Source organism: Canis lupus, chromosome 15 (assembly GCF_011100685.1).
Source record: "Canis lupus familiaris isolate Mischka breed German Shepherd chromosome 15, alternate assembly UU_Cfam_GSD_1.0, whole genome shotgun sequence".
NCBI classification, from domain to species: domain Eukaryota; kingdom Metazoa; phylum Chordata; class Mammalia; order Carnivora; family Canidae; genus Canis; species Canis lupus.
The window spans coordinates 2,546,778-2,574,653 of record NC_049236.1 but is presented as its reverse complement, the minus strand read 5'-3'; the positions used below and the strand labels follow the sequence as shown (position 1 = coordinate 2,574,653).

Below are 27,876 nucleotides of genomic sequence, written 5' to 3'. Positions count from 1 at the left end.
CCCGCCCACCGCCCCATCTCGCCCCGCCCACTCCCGCCCCATCCTGCCCAGCCCCGAGCCGACCCCGCCCCGTCTCCTCGCCCCGCCCCGCCGCGAGAGGGAGTCCGCTTCGGCCGAGGAATCGCGAGGACCAGGCGGCGCCGCGGAGGACTCTGGGAGGGGGCGGGCCCGGGCGGCCTCTGGGCATTCTGGGCGTCCTCCCCCGGCGGGGCGGGGCGGGGCGGGCCGTGGCGCGCGGGGCTCTTCTGCTGCAGCGGCGCGGGGTCTGCCCGGGCAGAGTCCGGGAGCGGTCCCGAGGCCGCGGCGGAGCCGGGTGGAGCCCGGGGCTCGGAGGAGCAGCCAAGGTTAGGGCAAGGCCGCGAGTGGGGGTGGGGAGCTGAGGGGCTGCGGTGCGGAGCGCAGGGGAGTGTCGGCACTGTTGCCGCGGCCCCGGGCGGGAGCGGGTCCCCGGGAGGGAGCGGGTCGCGTCTGCCTTCGCAGGCCAGGCTCCTTTGGGTTCTGGACCTTTCGCGGAGGTCCACTGGGACCCCTTCCCGAGGCCGACGACCCCTTGCTGTCTCCCGCTCCTACAGGACGTTGTAGGGGGTGCCCAGTAAACTTTAGGGCAGGCCCCTAGGGACTTCCTGGGGCGACAGAGGTTTGGGGCGTCTGGAAAGGTCTTGGCTCAAGGCAAGCGCTCGCGGAGCCGACAAGTCCGGGCTGCACCCAACAGGTCAGGATGTTGAGGGTGAAGGTCGTGGCAGTCCCACAGGCAGCAGGAACCCTTTAGAGAAGTAAAGCCTCTCACCTGAGGTCTCTGCTGAGCACTTGGGCTGAGGTTTGAGGCTGTAAGAGGGACCTGATCTTGGAGCTCCTGGGGGACTTCGGTTATTCTTGACTTTTTTGCTTGCAGGGAGCAAAGATTGGATTAAGTAACTGCATCCGGGGTGTGGGGAAAACGAAGAAGTCATGAAGAATTTGACCCAGGAGCAGGCCAAGCATTATTACCTAGCATTTGGGACGGGCAACAGCCTCTGCCCTATGAATCAGAGAGAAGGGAATGCTGCAATGTGATGGACTGATCAGGTGAGAAAGGACCAAAAGTCCCCGTTCTGGACAACACGGTGCAGAGTTGCTAATCTGGATTCTTTAGTGCAGACCTGGTTTTTCAGAGCTCCTTCCTCCTCCCCTAGCTGTGTCATTGTAGCATTCTGCACTTCTGTTGAGCAGAAGAATCAGCCAAGTCCCAGGGAATTAGGTTTCCTTTCTCCTGAAGCTTAATCTCATTTGTCAGGGGGAATAGAGTGTCCCATCTCTTCCTTGGGAAGGGGAAGGAGATCCACATTGGTTGAATGGTAGCATGTATATAATGCGTTATTATGTTGGGTAGCTGAGTACCTTTGGAAGGGAGTACTCTTAAGTGTCAGTATCTTCAGGAAAAGGAAAAACTTGCCCAGAGTACTCATGAGGCAAGTAGAATTCTACTAAATACCACTGACCTAGGCAGGTTAAGATTTATAATCTAGATCCATTGGACCCCCAGACTCTTGACACTGGTATCGCTGGTATTTCCCACACATTTCATTTCATTCACTTACCACCTAATAATTGTTGCCGTTCCTATGTACTACCTGTATCGTTATTTTCATATTTTAGCTTTTTTATTTTTTTTAATTTTTTTTTATTTTTTATTTATTTATTTATGATAGTCACACAGAGAGAGAGAGAGAGGCAGAGACATAGGCAGAGGGAGAAGCAGGCTCCATGCACCGGGAGCCCGACGTGGGATTCGATCCTTGGTCTCCAGGATCGCGCCCTGGGCCAAAGGCAGGCGCTAAACCGCTGCGCCACCCAGGGATCCCTTTTATTTTCATTTATTTAAAAACCCAACTTGTTCTAAGAAACACTCTCTATGAAATTGTGCATTTAATGGAAACTCTAATAGCTTTATATTCTGAGATACATCTAACAATGTTGACCTTTGTACCATGTAAAATCACCTCATGTCCGAAGGATATAAACTGCATTTAGAGACACAATGCACTGCATCATGCTCTTGTCTGGATTTTTTTCTGCATAGGAAAGTGCAGGCAACGCATCTCAGTCTAAATTGTCCATCCCCAGTGTATTGTTTTCTTCCTTTAGATGAATAATTCCACACAGAAGGCCCCCTTTTTGTGTCTTCTGTACAAAACATTTCACTTAACCTGTTCAGGGCTACCCTATTTTCAGTATGTAAAAACAAGTACAAAGTCCATACCTTTCAGGAGCTTACTCTCTCTTTGGGAGTTAATACTTATACATGAAATAATCTAAATCAGTACTGTCCAGTAGCACTTTCTGTGATCAGGGAAATGTTCTGTATTTTTGACTTATGATGTGGGACCCACTTGCTACATGTAGCTGTTAAAAGCACTTGAAATGTGCATAATGCAACAGAGAAATTGAGTTTTAAATTTTATTTCATTTTAGTTAATTTAAGTAGCCACATGGGGCTAGGGACTACATATTGGCCAGTCCAGGTCTAAATATTTGAAATGAAATGTTTTCAAGGTCAGTTGCTTTGGATTTAGTGCCCTTCCCCTTGAGGAGGGGAACACTCCAAGTGTTTTTGTTTTTTTTTTTTTTCAAACGTACATTTTAATTACCATTTAGCTTCAGTTTCTTGACAGAGGGTAAAGATTCTCTCCAATTTTCAGGGACTTCATAATCCAAATAACATTACTCATTTTAAAACTGTCATTATTGGGATCCCTGGGTGGCGCAGCGGTTTGGCGCCTGCCTTTGGCCCAGGGCGCGATCCTGGAGACCCGGGATTGAATCCCACGTCGGGCTCCCGGTGCATGGAGCCTGCTTCTCCCTCTGCCTGTGTCTCTGCCTCTCTCTCTCTCTGTGACTATCATAAATAAAAAAAAAAAAAAAAAAATTAAAAAAAAAAATAAAACTGTCATTATCTAAGGCACATTTATAATTTAAAACACTTGTACACATGTGCAGCTTCTGTGTTTTCTTACTATTGAAGTACCCTATAAAGCAGTGACTTTATAGGATATAAGCAAAGGTCTTCTCATTCTGTTACTTTTGTTCATTGCAAATAACACCTCTGTTTTTTTTCATTAGGGACATTTAGATTATTTAAAAATGAGTTAAGTACAACCATAACTAATGTTAATGCCATTTTCATGGTATCATTTCTTAAGCTTTTAATATGGGAGTTGGCGCATTCAGTTTATTCATTACTTATTAGATTAGCAAAGAGGAAACTTGGCTCATAGTTACCTCAATCAGTTTGAATTCTGTGTCAGATTATTTTCCTGGCACCCAAAGTTAAATACTGATAGACTGGTCATACTTCATTTTGTTTCATTTTGTCTCTATGCTAGGTTAGATATGTCAGGTTAGGAAGAAGGCTTAAGTATATCTTTACAAGATAATTTGCCTAGTTTCTTAGGATTAAAGATATTTGAGAGACAAAACAGATCAAACATGATGTGTGGTCTTTATTTCCTGGTTTAAAGAAAAGCTGCCTAAGACATTTTAGGGGATTTGGGAAAATTTGAATATGGATGGGAATATTAGGTAATTATTAATTTTGTTAGATGTAATAACAGTATTATAATTAATGTAGGAGAATGTCTTTATCTGGAAATGTATGCTGAAGCATTTGTATCTCAAATGTTATGATATCTATAATTTACTTTAAAATAGCCACACAAAAAAAATACACACGTGAAAGATGCAAATACAGCAACATGTCAACTGTCATTTATTTAGGTGGTATGTATATAGATGTTCATTGTTCTATTTCTCTGTATGTGTGAAATTTTTTGTAGTAAAAATTTCAGAAAGAGTACCTGTCCCACAGTAGAGTAGTGAGATATTGGATGGGAAGCACTTGGCTTGGTGTCCAGCACTCAATAACTGCACATTAAAATATTCACTATTATAGCAAATACAGTGGTATTTTATAGTGCTTATTGACAGATATTTTCCTTCGCAAGCTAATTTCTTGTGGAATGAAAAAATAAACCTGCTGGGAAACACCAATTTCAGTAATGTTTGGAGGGTAATTTATAAAATCAGTTAAGGGTAGAGCAGAATCCACTAAGCTTTTCCTCCTTGCCATTTCCTTAATAGAGCTTAAATATAAAAAGCAGCTGATTTATTCATGTTGCTGTGAACATCCTCTCTCATTACATCATGCCATTAATTTGTGTGTGAGCCGATCTACTTATCTATAGTTAGTCTTTGAATTTTGCCATACTATGTTCCTGAGAGCTATACTTAAATTAAAAACAGTCATTGTGGAGCTGATTTTTCTCAAGGAAAATTTTGTAATTGACTTTTATTTTCCTAGTCAAGGACTTTGTGTCAAAGGAAACAAAGTAGACATGGTTTTACCAACATTGCTCCAACATTTACAAAAATCTATACTCAAAATAATGTAAAATGCCCCCAAGTAGTAGAATATTGAAGCAGAAAAGGCAAACCTCAAATCTCCTTTTAAATGAAGAAATTGAGGCCAAGGCAACTCTGTTACACTACTAATTGGTTGTAAATAGATAGGCTTCTTTAAAGAATGTAAATAGTTACGATTCTTTTAATCTTATTAGAATCTGACAGTGCTTTGGAAAAAATTTTTATATGGATAATACATTTTTTTTTTAACATACGCAGTTCCTTGTGCCATGGCAGAGACTGGGGAAGAGGTGTCGGCAGAAGAGGTGTCAGCAGAGGCCTCAGGGTTCTCAGACTTGAGTGACTCAGAGTTTCTAGAGTATCTGGACCTGGAAGATACTCAAGAGTCAAGTGCTTCACTGAGCAAGCCTGGCCCTTCTTCTGAACTCCCTGGGAAGGATGACAAGCTCATAAGCTTACCAAAGTGGAAAAGAAGATTGGATGTCTCATCACCTATGGAGCGATTCCACCTTAAATACTTGTATGTCACTGACCTGTCTACTCAGGACTGGTGTGAACAGCAAATGGTATATGGGAAGGAGCTTCCTGGTTTCTTGGCTCCCGAGAAGGCAGCTGTTTTGGATACCGGTGCCAGCATCCACCTAGCTAGAGAACTAGAAGTTCATGATCTTGTGACTATCCCCATCACTACTAAAGAAGATGCTTGGGCAGTGAAGTTTCTGAATATATTATCAATGATTCCTATCTTGCAGTCACAAGGACGCATCAGAGAGTTTCCAGTGTTTGGAGAAGTGGAGGGTGTGCTGCTTGTTGGAGTAATTGATGAGCTGCGCTATACAGCCAAGGGAGAACTGGAACTGGCTGAACTTAAGACACGCAGGCACCCTATGCTCCCTCTGGAAGCCCAGAAAAAAAAAGACCGTTTTCAAGTCAGCCTATACAAATATATCTTTGATGCCATGGTTCAAGGGAAAGTGACCAGTGCTAGCCTAATCCACCACACAAAAATATGTCCAGATAAGCCACTGGGACCTTCAGTGCTGAGGCAAGCCCGGCAAGGGGGCTTCTCTGTGAAGTCCTTGGGTGACCTTATGGAGCTAGTTTTCTTGTCTCTAACACTGTCTGACCTCCCACTTCTTGATATCCTGAAGATTGAATATATCCACCAAGAGACTACCACTGTGCTGGGTACAGAGATTGTGGACTTTGAAGAGCAGGAGGTGAAAAGCAAAGTGCAGCACTATATGGCCTACTGGATGGGCCACCGAGAGCCTCAAGGGATTGATGTAGAGGAGGCTTGGAAGTGCCGGACATGCAGCTATGCAGATATCTGTGAGTGGAGGAAGGGCGGTGGGATGCCCAGCTCCATTCTAGAGCCCCAGGCCAAAAAAGTGAAATGAACAGAAGGATATGCCTTCAGGAACTTTGATCCTTCCTGCTCCTAATATACTCAGCAGAATAAAAGAGGGCCAGTCTTTGAGCTTGGCTCTCACGGAGAGTGTTCTTATTTTGGATCTTTTTATATTTCCTCAAACTCTGATGACTAAAATCATGACCAAGATTCAGGAGTGAGTGGGAGGAATCTGGGATTATATGGTCTCTGGAACTGTGTGTGAATTGCCAAGAAGACAGTTGCTCATCATGACTGGAACAAAAGGTATCCTTTAGCCATCATTGCTTTCCTAAGAAGATTCTAAAATTTCTATTAAGTCTCTTCCCTATTTTTTTTTCTTAGTCAAAGCTTTCTGCATTTTATATAATAAAATAAAATGAAATGCTGTCCAGGTCAGTTGAACTGATGTTTTGTTTTTTGTTTTTTCATAATCTCAATCTTTCAAAGATGACCACTATAAATAGTTGTGTGTATGTTATTCTATGCCTTTAGTACATAAATGTATTTCTGGAGCAGAATTAGTGGAATGAGCAGACTGAGAATTTAAAATAGGCATGATAAATATGCTCAAAGAAATAAGTGAAAATGAAGCAGGAGTAGAAGACCATAAAAAAATGAAAACATTAGATATAAAAAATATAATACACAAAGTAACATGTAACATTTACACCTTATAATACCACACCTCAGGATATGCCAAGAGAAGCTCTTACATACATACAACAGGAAATAGGAACAAGAATACACTCTGTAGTAGTTTTACAGTAGTAAAACCAGAACCTAGAAACTATCCAAGGGCTTATCAGAAGCGTGTGGATGATGTACAGCAGCTAAAAGAAATGAGCCACAGCAACAACGTGGGTGAATCTTAGCACAATACTAAGTGAAAAAAACAAGCCCCCTGAAGTTGCATACAGTACAGTGCCCTTTTAATAAAGGGAGAACCAACAAAAATAAAAACATTTTAAGAAAAATGTAAAGATGGTGGAGAGGAATCTCAGCGTATTTTAGAAGGTGGTGGAGCCCTTACTGCAAACATTGCCAAAGAGGCTAGTGGAAAATGATTTGGATATCATCCAGAAAGAAAAAAGCTTGTTTATGCAGATACTACTAGAGAATTTGCATAAGTAGATGGAGGGGGAGAAGAGTTTGTAAGGGTAGAGGTTTCTGTATGAACTAGAAGAACATCAGAACCATGATGAATATTGTTAATGTGACTCCATGTCTACATGAGCTGGTAAAAGTTGAACATTTTTGGAGTTACAGTAGATTACTTCTGGAGGGAGGCACCTGGGTGGCTCAGTGGTTGAGCGTCTGCCTTTGGCTCGGGTTGTGATCCTGGGGTCCTGGGATCGAGTCCCATATCAGGCTCCCCACAGGGAGCCTGCTTCTCCCTCTGCTTGTGTCTCTGCCTCTCTCTGTGTGTCTCTCACAAATAAATAAAATCTTAAAAAAAGATTATCTTTGGAGGTGTTCTGAGCTACATAGAAACTTTTCTTATGGATAGTGGGAATCTTGTAATGATAATTCTCATTTACTGAATGAGTATTATGTGCCAGGCACTGTACTAAGTACTTATATGATTAAATCTATATATCCATTATTATCTCCGATAAGGGAATCAAGGTTTTGAAGGGTTATAAAATTTGCCCAAGATCCTACAGTTTGAAAGTGGTAGACTAGCCTAGATATGTCTGAAATGCAGTGCTTATGCTCTTAACCATTATACTGCAAAGTATTTTTTGCTGTTGTTAAACCTCCTATTCTATATCTTATTCTAGGCGTAGGAAGTTTGGAATCCAATTGGGGGCATAGTAAATAAATTGGACTTTATAGGATAAATAGTGTTAACAGTCTTCAAGAAAACAACTTGCTTGGGGTTCTATTGGCATCATCTCCGTTATACTAAAAGCTTGAAAAGAGGGGCATCTGGGTGGCTCATTGTGGTGTCTGCCCTTGGCTCAGGTCATGATCCCAGGGTCCTGGGATTGAGTCCTGCATCAGGTTCCCCACAGGGAGCCTGCTTCTCCCTCTGCCTATGTCTCTGCCTCTTTCTGTGTGTCTCTCATTAAAAAAATCTTTAAAAAGAGGGAAAAAAAATCAGTTGGTTTCAGATAGTGATATTGTCAGAATTCAATCGTTCTGTAATTCAGTAATACCCTGAGCTCTCAAATCCTTATTTTTTAAGAAAGATTTTATTTATTTATTCATAAAAGAGAGAGAGAGGGAGAGGTATCTAAACTCTAAATTATGGAGCTCTTCTATATTTGCTCAGTGAGTGAATAAATGAAGAGACATCATAAAAAAGCTCTTCCTTGATTTAAAAAAAAAAAATGCTTCCTGGGCCAGAGAATGGATTGAATACTTTAATTAGGACTAGATTCAACTGTTTATAGTAGAATTTGCTAAAAACAATACTGGTGAAACAAAATAGAAATTATTTTATGACAAAGAACCTATATATAGTTAGTCTACGTCTGAGGTGGCACTCCATAGTGTCAGGGACCCAGGTTCCTTCTCTCTTGTTCCTCTAGCATCAACAGGTTATCTTCCTACTTCATAGTCCAAAAACAGCTGCCCAAGTTCCAGTCACCCATACATATTCAGCATAAGGCCGAAATATGAAAAGGGCATTATGTTGGATACACTTTCTAAATTTGCACCACCGTTTCCACTATTCAGATAAGCTGGGAAGCTGAGTGCTATTTATTGGTAATTTGTATTTCCTTTAAGAATTGACTGCTTAGGGATGCTTGGGTGGCTCAGTGGTTGAGCGTCTGCCTTTGGCTTGGGGTGTGATCCCATCATGCTGGGATCGAGTCTGCGTTGGGCTCCCCACAGGGAGCCTGTTTCTCCCTCTGTCTGTGTCTCTGCCTTTCTCTCTGTCTCTCATGAATAAGTAAGTAAAATCTTAAAAAAAAAAAAAAAAGTTGAGGGCAGCCCTGGTGGTGCAGTGGTTTAGCGCTGCCTGCAGCCCAGGGTGTGATCCTGGAGACCCAGGATCGGGTCCCCTGTTGGGCTTCCTGCGGGGAGCCTGCTTCTCCCTCTGTCTGTGTCTCTGCCTCTCTCTCTCTCTGAATAAATAAATAAATAAATCTTAAAAAAAGAGAGAGAGAGTTGACTGCTTATATTTACTGCACATTATGAATGAAGATTTTAATCTTTTAAAATGATTCTTAAAAGCCAGTTTATTGCATGTCTTTTAATTGCCTCGATGGTAGATTTTTCTGGTTAAATAATACATGTTCATTATAGAAATGTACTAAGATGTAAGGAAGAAAGTATTCTCTTTAAAATGTTTTCAACTATTGCTTTTCTGTGTAGGTTATTCTCTGTTTTTATTTTTCTCTTTCTGCAAACTGTTACATATATTTCTATTATATATACCTCCTGCATCTCCCTACTTTTTCTCATTATTTTATACTCTGTCATTTTCTTTTAGTACTGAAAATTTTGTGCTTTCCTTCAACTGCTTCAACTTAGAAAGTATTTCTTTGCTTAGTATTCCTCTGTTCTCTTCTGGTGTGCCTGTTATATGTAAAATTTCCTTGACCTGCCTTCTACATCTATTATCTTCTCTTTCATATTTCACTCTTTTTGTTTTCCATCTTTACATTCTAAGACTTCTTTTACCCAGGAGTCTAGTTAACTGAGATTCCAGCACTTCCAGTTTCCACTCTTCTCTTCTATTCAAGTAGCCATTGAAATATTTTGTCCAGTGATTTTATTTTTCATGTCCACCCCCAAACATAGCAAGTATGGTAGATGCTTCAGCCTGAGTATCGAGCTCATCAGAAAGACCATACAGAAACCTTGTAAGTTTGATTGACATAGTGGGGATTCAAACAGAGATGGATCTTTGCTATAAAGAAAAAATTCACACGGGAGAAACTGTAAATGTGATATATATATATGGTAAAGGCTTCAGTTGTAATATAATTCTTCATGTCCTGAAAAGAGGAAAAAACCATTTAAATGTGAGGAATGCAGAAAAGTTTATGTGCTAACTCAAATGTTCATATTCAACAGAGAATCCATATGGTTAGAAACCCTACAGGTATGGTGAATGTGACAAGAGCCTCAGGTAGAATTCAGGTCTTCAAGTTCTTTGGAGAGATTACATAGGAGAAAGGGCCTCTAAATGTGTGAAGAGAGGTAAAGGTTTTAGTGATAACTCAAGACTTCACATCCGTCAGAGTGCAGGTGAGAGAGGAACCCAACAAATGTGTTGTGCATGGTAAGAGCTTCAGCCAAAATGCAAATCTTTCTTCATGTACATCAGAGTCCACATATGTGGTAGTTGTGGAAAGGCCTTCAGTTAGACTCAAGTCTTCACATTCATCAGAAAGTGCATTGCAGAGGAGTTTCAGGAGCTTTGGCCAAAACTTAGATGATCATGGGGCACCTGGGTGGCTCAGTGGTTGAGCATCTATCTTTGGCTTAGGTTCTGATCCCAGGATCCTGGGATCGAGTCCCACATCAGGCTCCCTGTAGGTAGCCTGCTTCTCCCTCTGCCTGTGTCTCTGCCCCCTTTCTCTGTGTACCCCCCATGAATAAATAAATAAAATCTTTTAAAAAGCTTAGATGATCATAATAATCTTTTCACACATCGGGACCTATGAAAAAGTGAAGAATGTATCAAGATTTTTAGAGTGCAGGTCTTCACATTCATTGCATAGGCCATATAGGAGGGAGAGCCTATAAAAATGAAACTAATAATACAATAATAATATGGAACTTTAACAGCCCACTTACCTCAATGGATAGATCATCTAGACAGAAAATCAATAAGGAAACACTGGCTTTAAATAACACATTAGACCAGATGGATTTAATAGGTACATACAGAACACTTCATCTCAAAACTGCAGAATACACATTCTTTTCAAGGGAACATTCCCTATGATACATCACAGGTTAGGTCACAAGATAATAAATTCAAGAAGATTGAAATCTTATCAAGTATCTTTTGCAACTAATATAATATCAAACCAGACACCAATTACAAGAAAAAACTGGAAATAACACAAACACTTGGAGACTAAACGCCTGCTGCTAAACAAGTAATGAGTCAATGAATAAATCAAAAAGGAAATAAAAATTAAGACAAATGAAAATGGACACTCTGCATTCCTAAATCTATAGTATGTAGCAAAAAGCAATTCTAAGAGGGAAGTTCATGTTGATACAGGGTGACCTCAAGAAACAAGAAAAATCCAAAGTAAATAACTACACCTAAAGGAACTAGAAAAAGAAGAATAAACAAAGCCCCAAGTTAGTATAACAAAGGACAGAAGGACAGAAATAAATGAAATGGAGATTTAAAAAATGGCAAAGATCAATGAAATGAAAAGCTGATTCCTTGAAAAGATAAACATAATTGGTAAACCTCTAGGCACACTCATCAAGAAAAAAAAAAAAAGAGGACCCAAGTAAAACCAGAAATGAAAAAGAAATTACAACTGACAGTACAGAAATATAAAGGATCATAAGAAACTACCAAGAACAATTATATGCCAACATATTGGAAAACCTAGAAGAACTGGATAAGTTCCTAGGAACATACAGCTTTCTAAAACTGATTGATGAAGAAATAGAAATGTGAATAGACTAATACAACTGATGAAATTGAATCGGTATTTTTAACCCCTCCACACAAAAAAGTCTACGATCAGATAGCTTCATAGGTGAAATCTATCATTTAAAGACAAGTTAGTACTTCTTTTCAAGATATTCCAAAAAATTAAAGAGGAAGGAATACTTCCAAACTCAGGTCAACAAGTACATGAATAGATCCTCAACATCACTAATCATCAGGGAAATGCAAATCAAAACCACAATGGAAAAAAAAACCCACAATGAGATCACCTCACACCTGTTGGGTTGGATATTATTTAAAAAAATGTTTAAAGAAGAAATAGCATGTTGGCAAGGATGCAGAGAAAAGGTAACCTTTATACACCGTTGGTGGGAATGTAAAGTGGTGCAGCCACAACAGAAAACAGTATGGAGATTCCTCCCAAAAATTAAGACTAGAACTACCATGTGATCCAGCAATACCATATCTGGGTGTTTATCCAAAACAAAACTCAAAAACCAAAACACAAACACCAATTTGAAGAGATACATGCACTCTTACATTCATTGCAGCATTATTTACAATAGTCGAATACAGAAGCAATCTAAGTGGCCATCAACAAATGAATGGGATAAAGAAAATGTGTGTGTGTACAGACATACACACAAATACACACACAAAATGGAAAATGGAATATTAGTCATAAAAAAGAATGGAATCTTGCCATTTGTGACAACGTGAATGGACCTAGACAATATTATGCTAACTGAAATCAGTCAGAGAAAGACAAATACCATATGATTTCACTTACATATGGAATCTGAAAAACAAAACAAATGAACAAATAAAACAGAAACAGATCCATAGATATGGGAAACAAATGACAAATTCCATGACACATTTATGGAAATAAAACTATAGACAATTACACATTTATTTGGAATTGCAAATATTTATTTGGCACCTATTATGTTCCAGGTTCTGGAGATACAGTCATGAACAAAACTAAAATTCTACTTATACCAATTCCAATCTGTGGGTTTTTCCCCACCACCAAACAATTTTCTGACACCACCTGGTGATAGTGTCAGATCCCACAGATTAAGGAATCAGTCCTACAAGTCTGGCTCTCTCTCCCAACCTCAGATGCCAGTCACAAGTCCAGATTTTCACCTATGCTTTTAACCCACTGGCTATATATTAGAGCTTCCAACAACTCCTCCTTGGGTTTGACCAATTTGCTAGGTAGCTTATAGAACTTGGAGAAACACTTTATTCTCTAGATTACAGTTTATTAGAAAAGGATATATAACTCAGGAAGAGTCCATGGAAGAGATGCACAGGGCAAAGTATGGGGAAAGTGTGCCGAGCTTCCATGACCTTTCTGGGTCATTACTCTCTCTGTCCCTCCATGTGTTCACCAACCCAGAAAGTCTCTTGAGGCTTCATTACATAGGCATGATTGATTAAGTTATTGGTCTTTGGCAGTTAATTCAACCACCAGCCTCATTCCCCTCCCCAGGAGTCAGGGAGTTGGAACTGACCTCCCACCCTCTAATCATATGGTTGGTTCTCTTGGCAGCCAGCCAGCCACCCATCCTTAGGTACAGTCCAAAAGTCACTTCATTAATACAAGAAAAGACACCATTATCACTTAGGAAATTCCAAGAATTTTAGGAGCTCTGCATCAGAAACAAGGATGAAAATGAAATATATATTTCTTCTTATAAGTCACAATATCGCAAAACAAAAATATATGCTTTCCTAGAACATATATACAATGAACGAAAGAAAGGAAAAAGAATTAAGAGAACTCAAGGATGGCTCCTAAATTTTTACTTAAATAATGAAGTGGTGAGGGTATATGTATTGAACTAGAAGTGCTAGAGTGGGGGATAGATGGAGGGAGCAGGAATCAGTTGGTTTGGAGATGTGAAGTTAGAGGTGACTCTTAGATATTTAAGGGGAAATTTCAGGTAGGCATAAGGAATTAGGGGTCTGCTATTCAGGGGAGAAATGAAAGCCGGAGAATACAGATTTTTCAGTCATCATTACATAAATGGCGTTAAAGATCATGGGATCAAATGAGATCATTTAGGGGAAATTTTCAGAAAAAGTCCCAAGGTCAAACCCTTGAGTATTCAAACATTTGGAGGTGGAACAGAGGAAGAGTTTTAGTACAGGAAATACAGAAGTATTCTTAGTGAAATGAGAGAAACTAGCTTTCTTGACATGTTATAGAAACCAAGATAAGGAAGTGTTTTAATAGTGTTGAATGCTGTTGAAGTCTAATATGAGGACAGAATTGGAATTTCATTGGTAACTTTACAAGATCAGTTTCCGGAGAGGAGAGTCAAGAAGCCATTAGAGTGAACTGCAGAGAGAATTGGGAAAAAATGTGAACAACAACAAGAAGCAACTCTTTAGGAAAATTTTTCTACGAAGGAAAGTTAGGAAATGGTGCAATTGCTCAAGTGGGCTACAGATCAAAAACGGATTCTTTTTTTTTTTTTTTTTTTTAAGTAGACTTCATGCCCGCCCCGCACAGGGCTTGAACTCATGACCCTGAGATCGAGACCTGAGAAGAGATTAAGAGCCAGATGCTTAACTGACTGAGCCACCCAGGCACCCCAAGCAAAGATGTTTTTTAAAAATGATATATAAAAATATGTTTTTATGACACTGAAAATGCAAGTCAATGGCTAACTATATCAAGTGGGCTGTTACTGCTACCAAGCAACAGTACTATATTTCCTTAATCTTTTTTTAAAGATTTATTTATTTATTTATTTATTTATTTATTTATTTATTTATTTATTATAGACATAGAGAGAGAGAGAGGCAGAGACACAGGAGGAGGGAGAAGCAGGCTCCACGCCAGGAGCCCAACGTGGGACTCCATCCCGGGACTCCAGGATGGAGCCCTGGGCCAAAGGCAGGCGCTAAACCGCTGAGCCACCCAGGGATCCCCTATATTTCCTTAATCTATTCATGCTCCCACATTCCTAAATAACTAACATTAGAATCTCAGATGCCATTGATTATAAGGTACATAAATATTTCATATACTCTAAAAAAAGAAAAAAATGCTCCAGTTAAACAATGGCATGGCAACATTTGTAAGACAGCAATTTCACATATGTTAAAATATGAAAAGTGTATTAGAATCAATGTAATAGAGTATTTCTTTTCTCAAATGTCCAATACCTTCCCTATCTTCATTTTTCAGCTTCCTATTTCACTAAGAAAACAGAAGCACTCAGAAAAGGACATCCTCATTCTCCTACTAACAAATCTGTATGCCTATCTGTGTCTGTAACCTATAAATTCTGCCTCTCTTTTTATTTCAATCCATGAGTGGTCCATACTTACAACTTATCCTTCTGTTGTGTACTGGATTCCACCCCCTTTCTCCTGAAGGACTTTCTTCCTGCAATCGTCTTATGTCTCCTGTATTGTCAATTTCCTCCTCTACTCTATCATTTCAGTTAGCATACATAATTTCTTCCAGCTTAAAAAAAAATTCTGGACCCAAAATCCATATGCAACGACAGCTATCTTTTTCTTTAAAAAGCCAAACATCTAAAATAAAAAAAATAAAAATAAAGCCAAACATCTTACAAGTACTTTCTATATTTGCTTTGTACACTTTCTCCCATTCTTTTATCCAACTCTTATAAAATCCTTATCAGATTTAATCAAACTTCTAACACTACACCAAAACGGCATGTTTTAACAGTCTCCACCATGCTAAACCCAATGGTCAAGTCTTAGTTATCATCCTACTTGATTCATCAATAGCATTTAACACAGTGGATCACTCTCCACATCTTGAAACATTTTCTTCCCTCGATTTTGCAGATCCAAACTCTTCTACTTTTAAGTCTGTCTCACACATTATCCTCTCTCAGTCGTCTTTCTTGGGTCCTCTTTATTTCCTTTGTTGGGACCTAAACTGGAGCATTGCTAGAAGAAACTGAACTAAGGGTAGATTATTATTTTACACCATTGATTTAGATTTTCTTGTTTTAAAAATTCTGATGTCTTTTATATTTTTAAACTAAAATCCTATATACACCTCCCTTTTACAAATAAGCATGGTTCTCAGGGAAGCCCCAGAGATACCAACCCAGGAATCTCCTCCCTAAGAGGCAGATGCTCTGACGCCTTCCGGAAACGAGCTCACAGGCCTTATGGGAAATGTAGTCCCCTATGACTAGCCGCACCGCGGAGGGACCTGGGAACCTGGGCGTCACTTACTTCCGCACATGCGCAGTGGGGCGGCAGCCGGTATTCCGTAACCTTCCGAGCTGCGCGGAGTGAAGGGAGCGTGCGGCTCTAGCCGCGAGTCTCTAGGAGATCTCTGTAACCTGATCTCTTAGAAGCAAAGCTGGGAGCGTGGCGGTGAAAGGCTGGCAGGTATGACTCTGCGGAGCCTGGGGACGGACGGGAAGGGCGGGGAGAAAGACAGAGACCAGTTTATTGGCTTACCAAGCCGAAGACAAAACTTCTCAACCCCCACGTGCGGCGATTTGGTGTTTGGGCGTGTGGGTCCTGTGCAATTCTGGAGTACTTCAGAGAAAGCAAGAGGAGGGTCTGACTGCCACTCATTGGATTCCCAGATTCCGGGTGGGCTGGGACAGACTCAGTTTGCATTCCTGCTCCAGTAGGTAGAGGTCACTGTGTAGGAGCATGTGCATCAGGCTGTTACCTTTTCTGGTTGCAAGAACATCGTTGGCCCTACCAGAGCTTGCAAAAGGTAGTATTAAACCATTCAAAGGGATCTAGGAAGAAAGCTTTTCTAGCGAAACTGCTATTTGTGTATTTTCACAACAATAATCTGAAGTGTTCTCTCCATTTTGCATATGAATTAACTGAAGCTGAGAGAGCTTAAAGTACTTGCTTTATACTGAAGGCTTAGTAAATGGAAGAGCTGAGATTCAGACCCAGATGAGTTCTCACCAGATTTTTTTTTTTTTGAGCATAGTTGACACACAATGGTACATTAGTTTCAGGTGTACAACTTACTGATTTGACAAGTTTATACATTGTGCTATGTTCACCACAAGTGTACTTACCATCTGTACCCCCCCCCTTATTTCACTATTACAGTATCATTGACTGTATTCCTTATGCTTTGCTCCAAATTTATTCTTTTTTGCAAAATAGCACCCTGCAAAAAGAGTTGAGTTTATTCTCCTTCTGAAATATTTGAGCAATGAATGCTAAGTAAATTTGGATTTGTAGTCTTTTTTTTTTTTTTTTTAAGAGTCTCTTTGAATCTGCAGATCTTCCAGTGAACACTGTAAATAAAGTTGGGAGTCCCTTTTGCATATTTTAGTCTTTCTATGCCCCCAGTTTTGCTGGTTGGAATTTCTAAAAACCAATACTGCTCTCTTAGGAGACGGTGAATTTCCAGGGAGGGGACAGGTTTAGAGTTTAAACTGAACATGCTCCAGCTTAAAAAAAAATCCTGGTCCAGCCTTCTCAAGAAAACCCAACCTAACTTGAGCTTTCTTATCCCAGCTTCAGGGCAGAGATTTCCAGAACTACTGAGTTTCAGAGACCAGGCTTTTAGTTAGTCTTTTAACTCATTTGTTATTATTTTCTTAGGATAAATTTTTGGGAGGAAAAAAATGTCCCTGGTTCAGAGATTAACTGCTCGCTGTTAGATCAGCAGGACAGAAATGTACAACACTTATCCTACCTTCATATATTCATAACAGAATCACCAGTCAAATTTGGTGTTTATAAAATATGGACTTTTCTGACATCGCCTAGAATCCTCATTCTCCCACTAGGTGGCATTTACTGAAACTGCAATGTGAGTCCTTCTTTTCTGATAGTGCTTGTTTTCTACATTCTTTCTAGTTTTTCATGCCTTTCTATTCTTTTTCCCATTTTTACTTTCATAGATTTCTGTGTAAGAGCTGCAGAAAATGATCAGCTTCCAGGTAAGGTATCCATTTATTTAGTCATTTAAATCCCACAAAAATCTATTTAAAAAGGAAATGTAAAGACAGGGAAAAATGTGGATTGAATAGATCATGTCCATTAGAAAATTTGATTAAGTTGATATCCAGGTCACAGGGGCTGCACATAGTTGGAATAGATTTGAGTTGCATATGTGGACCCAGTCTTTATAGCAATCACAGGAAATTGATAGCCACTTAAAAGTATTGGTATTATCTGTGAAGATGAAGCAAAAACAATTCCTCAGATAAGTAAAGATATTCCTGATTCAATTCTTTGAAAAATATATCTTAAAATGGGTGTTCATAGAGATAATATTAAAAATAACATTCACAGCAACAACCCTGTGATAAATTTAACATCAGATTTCCTTTGACTTCCTTAAAGTGTTTCCCAGAGTAAGCAGAGAACATAGTGCCAACAAGCAGCACTATTTGAACTTAATTTGTAAGTTCAAGTACATAGCCTTTCTTATATTCTTCTGGACCCATATGTAAACTTTGTACCTTTTCCAGCATCTCCTGGTATGCTCCAGCATCTTGTCTTCCGTGTGAATTTTATTTTATTTTATTTTATTTTTTTTTCCGTGTGAATTTTAGAATCAGCTTGTCAGTCTCTATAAATGGGGTATATTAGGTGTTATAATTGTGATTGCAGTATACTTTTACATTAATTTTTAGAGAATTCATGAGTTTTCAATAATGTATTCTCCATTTAATCTTTCATACAAGTCCTTCTTTACATTTTTATAGATTTATTATTATAATTTCTGTACATTTCTTGTAAAATTTACTCTTTTGGTTTAAGTTGCTGTTGAGAATGGGATGAATCTTTTTTCATTATATTTTCTAATTGGCTATTTTGGTGTATAGGAAAATATGCATTTATCTATTTGACTTTTTGTCAACTTACAGAACTCTTATTAAGTCCAAGATGTTTTTAAGTGGTTCTTAGATTTTCTAGATAGACAGTCATATACTCTTCAAATGGAGTTTTGTTTCTTACTGCTCAATATATATGTCTTCAATTTTTTATCTTGTCTTATTGCAATGGACAGGACTTCTAGGAACTATAATTTTCAGGTGTAATTACTAGCCAATATCTTTTTTGTTCCAATTTTAATGGGAATAGTTCCAGGGTTTCATTGTTTCCTGTTGTATTTCGGTAGATAGTTGGGTTTTGTTTTGTTTTTTTGTTGTTTTTAATCAAGTTAAAAGACTTTAGCTTGTTAAGATTGTTTTCATAAATTGGGAACTTTTTGCTTCATAAATGTTTCAAAATGCCTATTGGTAAAATAATATATTTTGTCTTCTTTAATATAGCAATTTTAGAGAATTTCTAATACATTTCTTAATACTGAACTATCTATGCATTCATAAGACAAACCCTAACTAGTCTTCTAACTTTTTAAAGGGCCAGATAGTAAATATTTTAGGCTTGAAGGCCATACTGCCTCTGTGACAACTATGCAACTCTGACTTTGGAGTTGAAGTAAATGAATGGGTGTAAATGTTCCAGTAACATTTTTTGTACAAAAACAGCAGGTCAGTACATGGATTGTAGTTTGCTGACCCCTGTTCTATGTGGTTTTAACTATCTCCATGATAGACATGTAGTTACATGCCTTTTTAATTTCAGCTTACGTTAGTTAAATATGATTTTGGCTTTATGGTTGAGAGGATATATTTTTATCATGTTAAAAAACGCCATTTTCTATTTTGTTATGGTCATATGAGTCTGACATGTTAACCTTATAGCCCTTCTAACTTACGTATTTACTTTGTAGTGTTTTACAGATTGTAAGATCTCTGAGACCAGTAATACCTTTCTTCTTTTTTGTATCACTAGTGCAATGTCTGATAAGTCCTTATTAAACATTTTATGAGTAAATGAATGAAGGACAAATAAGAAATATTTTAAATAATTTTAGTGAGACATAATTAAAATAGTACAGATTGACCCATTAAAGTATATACAGCTCAATGGTTTTTAGTCTACTCACAAATTGTAAAACCATCTCCACCATCTAACTTTAGAATATTTTCATTACCCTCAAAAGAAACCCCATATTAGCAGTCATTCCTTGTTTCTTTCATCTCTCAGCCCTAATTTGTTTTCTATTTCTATGGATTTGCCTTTTCTGAACATTTAATGTAACTAGGACAATATAATATGTGATCTTTTTTTATATAAATTAGATATTTTTAAAGATTTTATTTATTCATGAGAGACAGAGAGAGAGAGACAGAGAGAGAGAGAGAGACGCAGAGACATAGGCAGAGGGAGAAGCAGGCTCCATGCAGGAAGTCTGATGTGGGACTTGATCCTGGAACTCTGGAATCACGCCCTGAGCCAAAGGCAGAGATCACCCAGGTGTCCCAACATGTGATCTTTTTTGACCATCTTCTTTAACCTAGCACAATATTTTCAAGGGTCATTGATGTTATATGTATCCCAAATGATATTACATTATATGGATATACCTCATTTTGTTTATCCATCTATTCATCAGTTATGGATACTCATATTGTTTTCACTTTTGGCTGTTATGAATATTTCTCTGTGAACATTTGTGTACAAGTTTTTATGTGGACATATATTTTCAACTTTCTTGGGTGTATACTTAGGAGGAATTCTGGGTCATATGGTAGCTCAGTAGTTTACATTTTGAACAACTCTAAAACCGTATTCCATAGTTGCACCATTTTACAACCCCATTACCAATGTATGAGAGTTCCAGTTTCTCCACATCCTTATTACCACATGTCATTGTGCATCTTTGATTTTAACCATCATAGTGGGTGTGAAGTGATATCTCATTGTGGTTTTGATTTGTGTTTACTAATAATGTTGAGCATCTTTATACGTGCTTATGGACCATGTGTGTCTTTGGAGAAAGTCTGTTCAAATATTTTGCCCATTTTTAAGTTGAGTTATCTTTTTATTGTTATGTTGTAAGAATTTTTTTTTTTATGAGTGGGAAATATCAGAAAGGGAGACAGAACATGAGAGACTCCTAACTAACTCTGGGAAACAAACAAGGGGTGGTGGAAAGGGAGGTGGGCAGGGGGTGGAGGTGACTGGGGGGGCACTTGATGGGATGAGCACTGGGTGTTATGCTATATGTTGGCAAATTGAACTCCAATAAAAAAAATTTTTTTTAAATAAAAAAATTAAAAAAATAAATTCAAGTTAGTTAAAAAAATAATTTTTTAAAAAAATATTCTAGATACAAGTCTCCTCTCATGGTTTATGATGTGAACATATTTTATCCCATTCTGTGGGTTGTCTTTTCACTTTCTTGATGCTGTCCTTTGAAGCACAAAGTTTAAATTTGATGATTTCCATTTTATCTGTTTTTTCTTTAGTCACTTATACTTCCTGTCATGTCTAAGAAACCACTGCCTAATCCAAGATCAGAAAGATGTACTCCTGTGTATTCTTCTAATAATTTTATAGTTTTAGCTCTTGCATATAGGTCTCTGATCCACCTTTAGTTTATTTTCACATATAATATGAGGTGTTTGTATGTGTGAAGAGGATCTAGTTTCATTCTTTTGCATGTGGCTATTTAGCTGACCCAACACCATTTGTTAAAAAGACTATTCTTGGGGATCTCTGGGTGGCTCAGTGGTTTAGCGCCTGCCTTCAGCGCAGGGCGTGATCCTGGAGTACCGGGATCGAGCCCCACATCAGGCTCCCTGTATGGAGCCTGCTTCTCCCTCTGCCTGTGTCTCTGCCTCCCTCTATCTCTCTCTTTCTCTCTGTCTCTCGTGAATGAATAAATAAAATCTTTAAAAAAAAAAAAAAGACCATTCTTTACCCAGTTGAATTGTCCTGACACTAGTGAATATTTTTAATGTCATTTTTGTTTCTTTCTTTCTTTTTTTTTTGTCATTTTTGTTTCTATCACAAAGTCTATTTCTGAGTCAAGCATATAAAACTTATCATATATAACTTTTTAAAAACTCAACAATAAATATGATATAATCATAAGAGGCTGCCATGATTCTCTTGCAAGTCCCCAAATTATGCACACTGTAGTTTGAAGATCAATATGCTGTTACAGGGATCAGTGACATTCCAGGATGTGGCTGTGGACTTCACCCCAGACGAATGGCAGCTGCTTGACTGTGATCAGAGAACCTTGTATTGGGATGTGATGCTGGAGAACTTTAGAAACCTCATCTCAGTGGGTAAGGACAGTGGGTGATAACTCTTCAGTTTAAGAATATACTCATAAGTGCCCTTCCCTTAGGACTTGTGGAAGCTGTGGACATTCTGAAGCTTTCCTAAATTCAGCCCTGAATGTTAGTGGTCACAGATTCTTAATCCCCTTTGAGATCATGCATAAACAGATAGTGTGTTTATGCTTCTACCTCCCAAATGGAGGAACAGGGTCTTTTCTGTTCTAAAGTCTGTTTGTCATTCTTTCCAGGCCCTGAGACTCAAGGAGGCAGACCTGAATTGTGAGGTAGTCGTTTGTCTCTAGCACTTTGTCTCCAGTTCTGTGTTGTTTCTCATGAACAGGGGACCCAGTTACCAAAACAAAAGTGATCTTCAAGGCAGAGCAAGGACAAGAGCCATGGATGGCAGAGAGAGAGCAGCCATGTTGGCACTATCCAGGTAAGTGAAAGAAAACCAGGCAGATGAGAGTCCTTGGAATTGAGATTCCAGTTGATCAGTGAGGGACAGGTACCTTTAAAGCAACTCTTTCAGGAAGCACCTCTTAAAAGCCCCACACCTTTGGAAGTGACTGGGTGCACTTGACATAATATCGTCAGATCCCCAGATGACACCTTCGCTGTCACTGCCCACATAGCTGCTCTTTCTCTTTGCCAGCTCTTGTATGGAGGGATATCCCTCTCCCCTGTGCCCTGGCTCCCTGCACCTCCTGTTCCATGTCGGTCCTTCCTTTGTTCTTTCAATTCGTGTAATCCTCATTCTTCTTCCTTCCTTGGTGTATTCACAGTTGTTTTCCAAACATCTGGTTCTTGTAAGGTAGTCAGGTCGTGTGGGTTTGAAGTCTTACTCCACCAGTCAATATCTAACCTAATTATTTTGTAGCACAACTTTATTTATAAAACAGGGATAATGTTAATCCTCACCTCTGGTTTCTCTTAAAGATTATACGAGTTAATACATGTAAAACCCTTCAAATAGTTGGCATATAGTAAGTGTTCAGTATATGTTGGTTTTTATTTCAAAACTTTAGTAACATTATGCTCTAATTATTTCCCCTTTTCAAAAAAAAGTCTTCTCTTCGTATAGCATATACCCTACCTGTGTTTCCCACCATTGGTCATCTTTAGTCTACTGCTGACTTGTGGTATCTACCTTATTGTGCATCTCTGCTTCACTTGGTAATACTGATGTCACTTGGAAATTCCCCAGCTTCATTTGAGTTGGTTCCTTACTAATCTGCGCTCACCCTCACTTACTCCTTCTCCATTTGCTTCTTGCCTTCATGGCTACCTTCAGAACTTCTTTCACAGTAGCTCCCTTGGAAATTACATCCCTCTGAAGAACTAACATGGTTTTCTTTGTGCTCCCTGTGGCATCTCTGCCTCTCCAGTTTCCCATTCCCATACTCTTCCCTCCCTGGCCTTCATCGTTTTTTTTTTATTTTTGTAGTAACCATTATTCAGTATTCTACCTTCATGTTTCTGTTTACATTATAATAAAGGTGTAATGACTGGCCTGCCGCTTTGCAATCTCCAAATCACTATGGTAAGCAACTTAGCTTTTTTCTCTCAAGGATGTCTCCTTAAATCCTATTATGACTTATTACCTATGATTTCAACTACCAGTTGTACAAGACTGATAATAAAATAAAATTTTATTTTTCCACAGACCCCATAAGAGACATGTATTTTAAGTGATTAAGACACAAATTAAGTGTATTTTAGGTCCCTTAGGATCCCAACTTCTAATGACATAGACCAAATGAATTTTAACTTCTGATGTGATGTCTAGACTGTTCATGATTCTATATTGCCAATTCCATTCTTTTTCTGGTTTATCTTAGATGTTCCTGCAAGATGTATCCAAATCATTACATTTTCCTTGTTACTCTCCTAACACAAATTATTTCCTTATACCTTGTATTGTGATATATAAATGGCTTTTAAGGCCCTCTTTAGTGTGATTCCATTTTATTTAACCAGAATGGTCCATCTTTTCCCTATGCCATGGCAATTGGGCTCTTTAGCAAACTTTGTACATGATTTTCTTCTGAGCATCAGTTCTTTTGATGCTGATGTGCTCTACCTAACTAAGCCTAACATGCTATTAAGTCTGAATTCAATCTTCTCTTTCATGGCAACTCCAGCCTAGATTAATCTCTACTTTCTTGGAGCCTCCTATGACTCTATCATAAAAACTTGATATATATTCTCTTAGTTTTTTTTTTTTTTTTTTTAACCCTGTGGCTTTAAAGGCATGTTTTCTCGTGATAATGCCCTGAAGAAAAAGTCCTGTACCATTTTAAATTTTTACACCATTGCTGAGCACACAACAGATATTTGATTAACATTTCATTAATTTACTGTTATAAAGTCAGCCACTGTAGGGATGTTTCTTATTCTTTCAGTGAGGCTTTTTTATGTTTCCTGAGAATGATTCAAAGAAAGCAAAAATCTCAGGAGTGGGGAATATAATCTCTTCTCCCTAGTTTTTTTTTTAAGCTTATTTGTTTATTTGAGCAATCTCTGCAGCCAGTGTTAGGATTCAAATGCATTACCTTGACATCACAGGGCACATGCTTCTCTGACGGAGCCAGCCTGGTGCCCTCCCCTTTTTAATGGAGAAGTGGTTGGAGATTTTTTTTTTTTTTTTTTAATGATAGGCACGCAGTGAGAGAGAGAGAGGCAGAGACACAGGCAGAGGGAGAAGCAGGCTCCATGCACCGGGAGCCCGACGTGGGATTCGATCCCGGGTCTCCAGGATCGCGCCCTGGGCCAAAGGCAGGCGCCAAACCGCTGCGCCACCCAGGGATCCCGTGGTTGGAGATTTTTAGGGTTTTGAGGATGAGAATGAAAAAATGTGACTTCAGCAGCTTTTTGGGAACTAGTTTGTTAGGTAGATTGAATGAAAATGTAAAAACAGTACTTGTCAAATGGAAATATGACAAATGGTCATATGTAGGAGCTTTCCCCCTCACTCCCCAAAATAAGAAACACAAACAGAACAAAAGCAATAGCAAGCAGACTGACTTTGTGCCGGGGCTTACAAGTACATGGGAGAATGAATCTCAGCTGTTGGAGAGTTGGAGCCCTGTCTAAAGGCATGTCTTATCTGTGATTTGGTTGGAGTTAGAGGACTAGAGATGTTAGAATGTTCCTGAAGGTAACTGCCATTGTGCCAGGTGATTAAGAGGAAAAAGAGATATGAATGAGGGACATGGGGAGCTGTCCCACCAGGGTAATCTAGGACTGAAGTGGTGAGGACTCTAGATCTGCCATCTCCAGATCTAATTTTTCCTCTGCTATTTTCGCTTAGCTCCCTAGTCTCTCCTTCCTCGTCACCTCATCCATTGGTCAGATCTCCACAGTGGGAGATCTATCTCTTCATGTGAGATAACTGTGTATCGATGCTTGTGCCCTATTCACTGTGACTTGTGTCTATTTCATTATCTTTCCATAGGTCATCTATTCTCATTATTGTCTATCATCTGATCCTACTTCCTCTTTGGCAGTTTTATTCTTAAAGCTCAGGAGCAAAGCAAATACAGGGTTTGTTTCAGAATCAGATACTAGATTTGAAATAATGTTTGTTTCTAAGATTGTTGTAGAAAAAAGTAACTAGGCATGTTTTGTTGTACTCCTTTTTAGAAGCTGATTACATGCTTGTTGGTGAATCAGAAAAGCACCAGGAAAAGAAAGACAATTTTTTGAATTCAGTTTTGTTCACATTCAATAAAATTCTGACTATGGAAAGGCTCCATGATTATAACATGAGCACAAGTCTTAATCCTACAAGAAAAAAATCATATAAATGTAAATCATATGGGAAGAGTTTGCAACCTACTTTAGACTTGCTTAATTATAATGGATGTTATACTGGAGAAAACTCATATGAATGCACCGAATGTGGGAAAGCCTTCAAAAAGAAGTTTCATTTCATTAGACATGAAAAAAATCATACAAGAAAAAAACCCTTTGAATGCAGTGACTGTGGGAAAGCCTATAGCAGGAAGGCTCACCTTGCAACTCATCAGAAAATCCATAATGGAGAGAGACCCTTTGTGTGCAACGATTGTGGGAAAGCGTTTACGCATAAAGCACAACTGGTAGTCCACCAGAGACTTCACACTGGAGAGAAACCTTATGAATGCCATGAGTGCGGAAAGTCATTCACCTGGAACTCCTCCTTTACCCAACATGTGAAATCTCATACACTTGAGAACTCATTTAAATGTAAGGAATGTGGGAAAACCTTCAGGTATAGCTCATCCCTTTATAAACATTCTAGATTTCACACAGGAGAGAAACCCTACCGATGTATTGTATGTGGCAAAGCCTTTGGTAACACATCTGTGCTTGTTACACATCAAAGAATTCATACAGGAGAGAAACCATATGGGTGTATTGAATGTGGAAAAGCCTTCATCAAGAAGTCACATCTCCTTAGACATCAGATAACTCATACAGGAGAAAAGCCCTATGAATGTAATAGATGTGGGAAAGCATTTTCCCAGAAGTCAAATCTTATTGTACATCAGAAAATTCATACATAATATTTATGTTGTGAATATGATAAAGCCTTAAATATTAGATTAAGTCTTATTAAACAGATTTCATGGTGAGAAATCCACCAATTTGAATGGAGTTGGAAGACTAGATTTCCATAGAAAATAATGTCAATCATGTTCTGGAAGTGATAATAAGGTTTTTACAGAAAAAGATCACAGAAAACATCTATTTGTAAATAATAGAGCATAGAGCTTAGTAAGCATCAAGGAATCTGTGAAAACTGCATTTATTATCTCTGACTTTTTTATTTTTATAAAATTATGGAATTATACAAGTGTGAGTATAAAATGTTTATGTATTACATTAAATTATATCAATCAAGGGTGAAGTGCATGTTTTTTTCTTCCAATCCTAACAACATGCAAGTGACAAAATGTGGTTTAATATGAAATATTAATTTCAGTAACTCTATCCATTTGCTGGCACTTTTAATGGGCAAGGCAGTGTTACAGCATCTCAGTCCCCTCTTCAATTATAAAACTTGTTAAAAGATATTTTCCTATGTATGTAAACAGCAAAACAAACAACTTAAGACACCAAATGAGAGGGAAAAGCAGTTGTATTCTGGATTACGATAAGTATTCAGTTGAGGAGAATAAGTATTTAAATAAGTTTGTAAATAAAACATTTGCACTTCAGATATTCCTGTTCGTTTCTTTGGTGTATCTACATAAAATATAAGCTTAGCTCAAGTGGTGTTTAACAGGGGTACCATCTGTATTTGATTTTAGTAGAGTTGGGTGTCATGATACTTTGCAACTTTGGGGGAGTGAGGTTTTGGGTATGTTTTTGTTTTCCTGTAAGAAATTGATAAAGGTTTTTGTTTCTTTTGCCTTCGTGGATGTATCTTGCAAGAAGTTACTATGGCCGAGTTCAAAAAGGGTGTTGCCTGTGTTCTTCTCTAGGATTTTGATGGAATCTTGTCTCACATTTAGATCTTTCATCCATTTTGAGTTTATCTTTGTGTAAGGTGAAAGAGTGGTCTAGTTTCATTCTTCTGCATGTGGATGTCCAATTTTCCCAGCACCATTTATTGAAGAGACTGTCTTTCTTCCAATGGATAGTCTTTCCTCCTTTATCGAATATTAGTTGACCATAAAGTTCAGGGTCCACTTCTGGATTCTCTATTCTGTTCCACTGATCTATGTGTCTGTTTTTGTGCCAGTACCACACTGTCTTGATGACCACAGCTTTGTAGTACAACCTGAAATCTGGCATTGTGATGCCCCCAGATACGGTTTTCTTTTTTAAAATTCCCCTGGCTATTCGGGGTCTTTTCTGATTCCATACAAATCTTAAAATAACCCACCATTTGCTTCAACGTGGATGGAACTGGAGGGTATTATGCTGAGTGAAGTAAGTCAGTCGGTGAAGGACAAACATTATATGTTCTCATTCATTTGGGGAATATAAATAATAGTGAAAGGGAATATAAGGGAAGGGAGAAGAAATGTGTGGGAAATATCAGAAAGGGAGACAGAACGTAAAGACTGCTAACTCTGGGAAACGAACTAGGGGTGGTGGAAGGGGAGAAGGGTGGGGGGTGGGAGTGAATGGGTGACGGGCACGGGGGGTTATTCTGTATGTTAGTAAATTGAACACCAATAAAAAATAAATTAAAAAAAAAGAAATTGATAAAGGTTTAGCTCTTAGGGGTGTCTGGAATCGTCCTTGTGACAGCATAGGCAGCATTAATCAAGTTGAAAAGAGCAAGTTTCTCTGTTAAGCAACTTCATTGGAATGTGAATTATGCAAGTTACACATACTCCCTTAAAAGGATG

General features: G+C 38.7%; 2 protein-coding genes across 4 annotated transcripts; both read left to right on the top strand.

Moving 5' to 3' along the window:
• The first annotated feature begins 199 nt into the window (after positions 1 to 199).
• On the top strand, positions 200 to 6,197 carry EXO5 (exonuclease 5). The gene is made up of 3 exons (XM_038557741.1): positions 200 to 344; positions 893 to 1,065; positions 4,657 to 6,197. Exon 3 carries the CDS (start codon positions 4,668 to 4,670, stop codon positions 5,796 to 5,798), a length of 1,131 nt encoding a protein of 376 aa, XP_038413669.1. The 5' UTR covers positions 200 to 344; positions 893 to 1,065; positions 4,657 to 4,667; the 3' UTR covers positions 5,799 to 6,197.
• A 9,445-nt stretch (positions 6,198 to 15,642) lies between these two features.
• LOC482454 (zinc finger protein 684) lies at positions 15,643 to 26,735 on the top strand. 3 transcript variants are annotated; one of them, XM_038557737.1, is made up of 5 exons: positions 15,643 to 15,788; positions 17,285 to 17,323; positions 21,412 to 21,538; positions 21,873 to 21,968; positions 25,175 to 26,735. In XM_038557737.1, the coding sequence occupies exons 2-5, from the start codon at positions 17,309 to 17,311 to the stop codon at positions 26,077 to 26,079; spliced, it is 1,143 nt and encodes a 380-aa protein (XP_038413665.1). In that variant the 5' UTR covers positions 15,643 to 15,788; positions 17,285 to 17,308; the 3' UTR covers positions 26,080 to 26,735. The 3 variants fall into 3 exon arrangements, with proteins under 3 accessions (XP_038413665.1, XP_038413666.1, XP_038413668.1); XM_038557738.1 differs by lacking the exon at positions 15,643 to 15,788 and adding an exon at positions 23,029 to 23,072 and having other exon boundaries at positions 17,308 to 17,323; positions 21,781 to 21,968; XM_038557740.1 differs by lacking the exons at positions 15,643 to 15,788; positions 17,285 to 17,323 and adding an exon at positions 23,029 to 23,072 and having other exon boundaries at positions 21,497 to 21,538.
• The last annotated feature ends 1,141 nt before the right edge of the window (positions 26,736 to 27,876 follow it).